Source organism: Mobula birostris, chromosome 1 (assembly GCF_030028105.1).
Source record: "Mobula birostris isolate sMobBir1 chromosome 1, sMobBir1.hap1, whole genome shotgun sequence".
NCBI lineage: Eukaryota > Metazoa > Chordata > Chondrichthyes > Myliobatiformes > Myliobatidae > Mobula > Mobula birostris.
Window position 1 is genome coordinate 113,973,350 of NC_092370.1, and position 8,006 is coordinate 113,981,355.

General features: G+C 45.3%; 1 gene segment (V, D, J or C); it reads right to left on the reverse strand.

Annotated features, from left to right (window-relative positions):
* Positions 1–229: 229 nt before the first annotated feature.
* Positions 230–583, reverse strand: LOC140190732 (Ig kappa chain V-VI region J539-like). The segment is given in 1 exon segment: positions 230–583. A coding segment is annotated over 1 exon segment (354 nt).
* Positions 584–8,006: the final 7,423 nt, after the last annotated feature.

The window sequence follows — 8,006 nt, forward strand, 5'->3', positions numbered from 1 at the left end:
CTTATAATTAACAACTATCTCCCGTCAGCTGTTCTGAAGACCTGCCGCACCTGTGCACCACGTGCCGCTTCCCACTTCAGCCCTGGATCCCTGAAATGAATTACATTCCTTTTGTTTAGTGGGAACGCTGCCTCCATCTCCGGTCAATGACACGAAGTTTTCTTTCCCTGGTGAGACAGTCGAGCATTAGGAGAGACTGGGGTTTTTGTATCGCCCTTCTGCCGCCGCTTCACACTGTGCCGACCCAGCGGGCACAGTAATAGATGGCGGCATCTGTCAGGACAATGTTGTCAATCACAAGAGAGAAGAAAGAGTCACTGCCCTCGGCTGAGAACTTGGCGGACACTCCCGGATCCCGCTCCGTTCGACCTTTGCTAAAGCGCAGGATCCTTCTGGGTGCCTGGTTGGCGAGTTGCTGGTACCAGTGGATGTCATCGAGTGCCCTTACCTCGCACAGTATCTTCACCGTCGTCGTCTCGGGCTTCGTGATTGAAATGTGAGGCATCTTCAATTCCTGGGCCAGATATCCAGCTGCAAATAAAATACACTGAAGCAACGCTGTCTTGAAGGAACAGAACGACATGATGCAGTTTCCTAGGGGACTGCTCCTGTCATCGCCTCGTTCGAATTAAATAGCAAGTGCCCGGATACAGGCGGGTTGTTCGAGCGGCTGCGCAGTGTGTCCTTCACCGTCACCTTCATTTACACTTTCATTCGTCGGTCCTTTTCCTAGGAGAGAGGGACGAACAGCTGTGGTTTCTGTCGCCAGTCTGCGGATGTAGAAATTTCGAATACATATGGTTCACATTAAAAGTTACGCAACCTCTGTCTCTCTTGCCTTCCTGGCCTCGCTCTGCCTCCGACATTTCTCTCGTATTATCCCGTTACTCAGTTTCATTAGTGCCGATTATTCAAAGCTCTGAAATCTCCAGAGCGAAGGGTACTGATGCTTGACCCGCAGAGTGATTACAGCGTTCTCGCTTCAGATCTCGAGGGTTCAAGCAGCACGCCACAGAGATGAGAACAGAAAAGGAGGAGAAATGGGGAGAGATGAATATGTCCTTCGTCGTGCTCCTGGTTCATAAGGATCATAAGAACATATGTAATAGAAGCAGAATTAGGCTATTTTGCCCATCGGGTCTGCTTCCCATTCAATCATGGCTGAATCTTTTTACCCCTCCTCAACCCCATTTCCCGGCTTTCTCCCCGTAACCTTTGATGCCGTGTCCAATCAAGATCCTATCAATCTCTGCCTTAAATACACCCAACGACGTGGCCTCCACAGCTGCCTGCTGTAACAAATTCCACAAATTTACCACCCTCTGGCTACAGAAATTTTCCCGCATCTCTGTTTTAAATGGACGCCCCTCTATCCTGAGGGTGTGCCCTTGTGTCCTAGACTCCCCCACCATGAGTAATATCCTTTCCACATCTACTCTGTCTAGGCCTTTCAAAATTCGAAAGGTTTCAATGAGAAACCGTCAAACACCCAACCTTCTAACTTAAAGCGATCAAACAATTACAGAGCCATCAAACGTTCCTCGTATGATCACTCTTTCATTCCAGGAATCATTCTTGTGAAACGCGTCTGGACCGTCTCCAATGCCAGCACATGTTTTCTTTAATTAGGAGACCAAAACTGTTCTCAACACTCAAGGTGCGGCCTGCTCTTGTATTCTTGACCTGTTGAAATGAATGCTGACATCGCATTTGCCTTCCTCACCACCGCCTCTACCTACAAGTTAACTATTAGAGTGTTCTGCACAAGGACTCCCAAGTTCCGTCGCTTCTCAGATTTATGGATTTTCTCCCTGTTGTTGCGTGAATAAAATCGCCAGAGGGAGTTACTGGTAGCTACAAAGCAGCTGCTTTATTCGACAAAACAATGTACAGCAAGCATCTTATGGAGACACTGTCGGTGGGAGGGTCTGCTGGCCCAACGTGGGGCTCGATATGTATGTGCTAAACACAAAGGACAATTACACATTTACAAAGTATATACAATGCTTTCTTTTGAAACTGCATACAAACTTCGCACCTTCTAATTCGCATCCATCCCGCAGACGCCAGAATCGAGTAGAGTGGGATACACAGCTTTTAGGAATCTATTGTTCCAAATTAAATCCACAATACGTTATCAAAGAACAGAAGACTGGTACCCAAAGCCATTTGCTAAATGTAAATGACCGAAACCCAAAAATCACACTAACGCTTCCCGTTTAGAAAATAGTCTGCACATTTATTTCTACCGCTAAAGTACTGACCATGCATTTTCCAACATTGTATTTTATTTGCCATATTCTTGCCCATTCTCCCGATCTATCTAAGTCCTGCAGCCTACCTGTTTCCTTAGCACTACCTCCCCCTCCACCAATCTTCGTATCATCTGTAAACTTGACAACGAATCCACAATTCCATCATCTAAATCTTTTATATACAGCATACAAATAAGTGGCCCCACCACCGGCCCCTGCGGAACACCACTCGTTTCTGGCAGCCAACTAGACAAGGATCCTTTTATTCCCATTCGCTGTCTCCTACCAAACAGCCAATGCTCTAACCATGTTATTAACTTTCCTGTAATATCATGAGCTCTTAACTTAGTAAGCAGTATCATGTGTGGCACCTTGGCAAAGGTCTTCTGAAAGTCCAAATATACAACATCTAATGCATCCTCTTTATCTACTCTACTTGTAACCTCCTCAAAGAATTCCAACAGGTTCGTCAGGTAAGATATTCCCTTAAGACAACCAAGCTGACTTTGTCCTATCTTGTCCTGTGCCACCAAATACTCCACAACCTCATCCTTAACAATTGACTCTAACTCTTCCCAACCACTGAGGTCAGGCTAACTGGTCTATAATTTCCTTTCTGCTACCTTCCTCCTTTCTTAAGGAGTGGAGTGACATTTGCAATTTCCAGTCCCCTAGCACTGTACCAAAGTCCAACGATTTTTGAAAGGTCACTGCTAATACTTCCACGATCTCTAGCGCTACCCCTTTCAGGACCCTAGAGTGCAGTTCATCTGGTTCAGGTGACTTACGTATCCTTAGGTCTTTCAGGTTTTTGAGCATCTTCTCCCTTGTAATAGTAACTGCACTCACTTCTCTTATTTCACACACTGCAACACCTGGCACACTGCTAGTGTCTTCCACAGTGAAGACTGAAGAAAAATACTTATTTAGTTCATCTGCCATCTCCTTGTCCACCGTTATTATTTCTCCGGCCACATTTTCTAGCGGTCCCATACCCACTCTCATCTCCCTTTAATTTTTTTATATACTGGAAAAAGCTTTTACTTTCCATTTTGATATTGTTTGCTAGTTGCTCTCTTTAGGTTTTTAAAAGCTTTCCAATCTTCTATCTTCCCGCTAATTTTTGCTTTGTTGTATGTCCTCTATTTTGTTTTTACATGAACTTTGACTTCCCTTGTCAGCCACGGTAGTACTATTTTGCCATTTGTGTTGCACGGGGCGACTGAGGAGAAGCTAAGTGCGGGACGCCGGCACGTCGACTGAGTTAGGGATGCTGGCGTAGACGTGAATGTAGAACAGAAAACCGGAGGAATCTTGACAAGGAGACGGGATCTACAGGGACTATCTTGAAACTAGAGCAGAACTTGGAACTAAACTTAGAACTAACGGTTCTAAGCGGACGAGGGAACGAAGTATCACACAAGAATAGACCAACAAAGTGGCAACCTGTGTAGTGACGCCATCGTACTTATTTCACAGTGTCTGATGCAAACCAGGTGTACCGTAATTAAGTAAACTAGCAGCAATTGGAAATCTAACGGATGAAATTAGGGCATAATCAGGGAGAAAGGAGCGTTAAATGGGAACAACCAAACGGAACCATGACAATTTGAGTATTTCTTCGTTTTTGGAATACATCTATACTGCGCCTTCCTCATTTCCCCCAGAAACTCACGCCATTGCTTCTCTGCTGTCATCCCTGTGAACAGCTCCTTTCAATCTACTTTGGCCAACTACTCTCTCATGCCACTGTAATTTCCCTTACTCCACTGAAATACTGCTACGTCCGACTTTACTTCCTCCTAGCCTGAGTCCCTTCATTCCGGTTCCCACCCCCTGCAAAATTAGCTTAACCCCCCCCCCCCAAAAAAAGCTATAACAAATCTGCCCGCGAGAATATTGGTCCCCCTCGGGTTCAGGTGCAACCCGCTCCTTTTGTACAGGTCATTCCTCACCCAGAACAGATCACAATGATCCAAGAACCTGAACCCCTGCCCCTGAAGCAGCTCCTCAGCCACGTATTTATCTACCAAATCATCCTGTTTCTACCCTCACTAGCACGTGGCACGGGTAGCAATCATGAAATTACTACCCTGGATGCTCTGCTTCTCAGCTTTCTGCCGAGCTCTCTAAGTTCTCTCTCCAGGACTGCATTGGTTTTCCTTCCTATGTCACTGGTACCAATATGTGCCAAGACATCTGGCTGCTCTCTCCCGTTCTGTAAAGTGTTGTGGACACGAGATGTCCCTGACCCTGGCACCTTGGAGGCAACATACCATCCAGGTTTCCCGTACATGTCCACAGAATCTCCTGTTTGTTCTTCTGACCATTGAGTCCTCTATCAATACCTCTGTCCTTTCTCCCTCTTTACTTTCTTCACCATGGCCCCATGCTCAGTGCCAGTAACTTGGGCTCCGTGGCATTCCCCCGGGAGGTCATCCCCCACAACAGTATCCAAACGTGTATACTTATTTTGGAGGGGAATGGCCACAGCGATGCTCTGCGCTAACTGGCTATTCACAATTCTATTTCTCATGGCAATCACCCAGCTACTCGCCTCCTCCAACATCGGGGTGACTACTTAACTCTAATCGATTATCTCCTCACTCTCCCGTATAAGCCGAAGGTCATTCGGCTGCTGCTTCAGACCCCTAACACGGTATTCAAGGAACTGTAGTTGGTTGCACTTCACGCAGATGTAGGTCCCTGGGAGACTCTGGGTCTCCCAGGACTCCAACATCCGGCATGAAGAAGACACACAACGGCCACCTACTACACTAAGGGAGAGGGAAAATGGAACCTCACCAGAAGCTTAACCACAGCCAACGCCTCTCCAGCCGAAGCCTCCTTTGACTCAAAGCCTGACACTCCTACTCTCACCACTAGCCCACTCCCAACAATGGCCGCCCGCTTGTCCCTCCTATACTTCTTGTTTAAATTCGCTGCGCTCTACTCCCGTCGCTGTTCGGGACTCCGAATGTCCGAACGCCCGCGAAGGGCTGCTTTTATACAAGCGTCGCCGACCAGCCAGAAACCTCGAAACTGTGTTCTGCTCCCGCCGCTGATTGGGGCTCCGGAATGATGGCTGACCTTCAAGTCTGGCGCCACTTTCCCGTCTTTCGATATTCCTTATCTCCAAATAAATGCTCTGGGATAGAGTCATAGACTAGTTGAATTCCACAACACAGAAACAGGCCCTTCTACACAACTCGTCCACGCTAACCGTAATGAACAGTAGAGGACCCAACATGATCCTTGTGGAACACCAATGACCAAAATCCACATCACACTTGGACTGTTAACATCAGGCTAAGCCTGTGTGCAAGTGGCTCGCCTATTCTTAATCGCATGTGAGTTGATCTTCAGGACCATTCTACCAAGCGGAATTTTGTTAAAATTTGCTAAAATGAATTGTGTCAATTTTAACCACCCTGCTCTCGTTGATCCTCTTGGTCACCTCTTCAAAAAAAATCAATTTCTTGACAGGATATCCCACGTACAATATCATGCTGATTATCTAATGAGTCGTTTCAATCCCAATTGCTGGTTTATCTCAGATCTTGTTGTAAATTTCCCGCCGCCGATTTTAGGCTAGCCACCACCCCCACCCCCCCACCCCCCGTCCGCCGTAGTTCCCAAGTTTGTCCTTACACCACTTCTCAAAAAACACAACAGTAGCCACCTTACACTCTTCTGTTACTTCGCCCGTGGTAACATTTACAGAAATATCTCTGCCCAACAATTTGCTTACAGCCATTCAGGCCACGTCGTGCAGCGATCCCCTGATTTATTCATATCCTAATCACGAGACAACTTACAACGACCAATTCACCTACTAACCAGAAGATCTTTGAAATGTGGGAGGAAAGCTCCTTAGGGGTGCGACAGGATTTGAACCCCAGTCACTTGCACTGTAAAGCGTTGGGCTAGCTACTACGCTAAGGTGCCTCTCTGTGTCATAGAATGCACTTGGTCTGGCCCCGGGACTGTATCCACCTTGACGAATTTTAAGACTGTCAGCACCTTCCCTTTTGTAGTGTGGATATACAGCGGCATACAAAAGTTTGGGCACCCCGGTCAAAATTTCTGTTACTGTGAATAGCTAAGCGAGTAAAAGATGAACTGATTTCCAAAATGCGTAGAGTTAAAGATGATACATTTCTTTAATATTCTAAGCAAGAAAACTTTTTTATTTCCATCTTTTACAGTTTCAAACTAACAAAAAAAGGAAAAGGGCCCGAAGCAAAAGTTTGAGCACCCTGCATAGCAGTACTTAGTAACACCCCCTTTGGCAAGTATCACAGCCTGTCAACGCTTTTTGTAACTAGCTAAGACTCTTTCAATTCTTGTTTGGGGGATTTTCGCTAATCCTTGCGAAAGGCTTATAGTTCTGTGAGATTCTTGGGTCGTCTTGCATGCACTGCTCTTTTGAAGTCTATCCACAGATTCTCGATGATGTTTAGGTCAGGGGACTGTGAGGGCCACGGCAAAACCTTCAGCTTGCGCCTCTTGAGGTAGTCCAGTGTGGATTTTGAGGTGTGTTTTATGTTCATTATCCTGTTGTAGAAGCCATCCTCTTTTCACCTTCAACTTTTTTACAGACGGACTGATGTTTGCTTTCAGAATTTGCTGGTACTTAATTGAATTCATTCTTCCCTCTACCAGTGCATTGTATCATTTCTTATTGCATGTATGCATTTCTAAATGACAGTAAAAGAGGACTGAGTGTTCTCATAATCTAAAAAAAAATTCCCCGTGCGACTGGCTGCAACACAAGCCCAAAGCATGATCGATCTACCCCCGTGCTTAACAGTTGGAGAGGTGTTCTTTTCATGTAATTCTGCACCCTTTTTTCGCCAAACATACCTTTGTTCATTGCTGTCAAAAAGTTCTATTTTAACTTCGTCATTCCACAGGACTTTTTTCCAAAATGCATCAAGCTTGTTTAGAGTGTCCTTTGAACCTTTTGAATACAACATTTTGGCCGCAATGAGCAAAGGTACGTTTGGAGAAAAAAGGGTGCAAAATTTCATGAAAAGAACACCTCTCCAACTGTTAAGTACGGGGGTGGATCGATCATGCTTTGGGCTTGTGTTGCAGCCAGTGGCACGGGGAACATTTACTGGTAGTAGGAAGAATGAATTTAATTAAATACCAACAAATTCTGGAAGCAAACATCACACCATCTGTAAAAAAAAGCCGAAGATGAAAAGAGGATGGCTTCTACAACAGGATAATGATCCTAAACGCACCTCAAAATCCACATTGGACTACCTCAAGAGGCGCAAGCTGAAGGTTTTGTCATGGCCCTCAGAGCCCTCTGACCTAAACATCATCGAGAATCTGTGGATGGACCTCAAAAGAACAGTGCATGCAAGACGGCCCAAGAATCCCACAGAACTAGGAGCCTTTTGCAAGGAAGAATAGGTGAAAACCCTCCAAACAAGAATTGAAAGAGCCTTAGCTGGCTACAAAAAGCGTTTACAAGCTGTGATACTTGCCAAAGGGAGTTTTATAAGTACTGCCATGCAGGGTGCTCAAACTTTTGCTTCGAGCACTTTTCCTTTCTTGTTATTTTGAAACTGTAAAAGAGGGGAATAAAAAAGTTTTCTTGCTTAAAATATTAAATAAATGTTTCATCTTTAACTTCATACCCTTTGGAAATCATCTTTTACTCTGTTAGCTATTCACAGTAACAGAAATTTTGACCAGGAGTGCCCAAACTTTTGCATGCCACTGTATTTGAAGGCA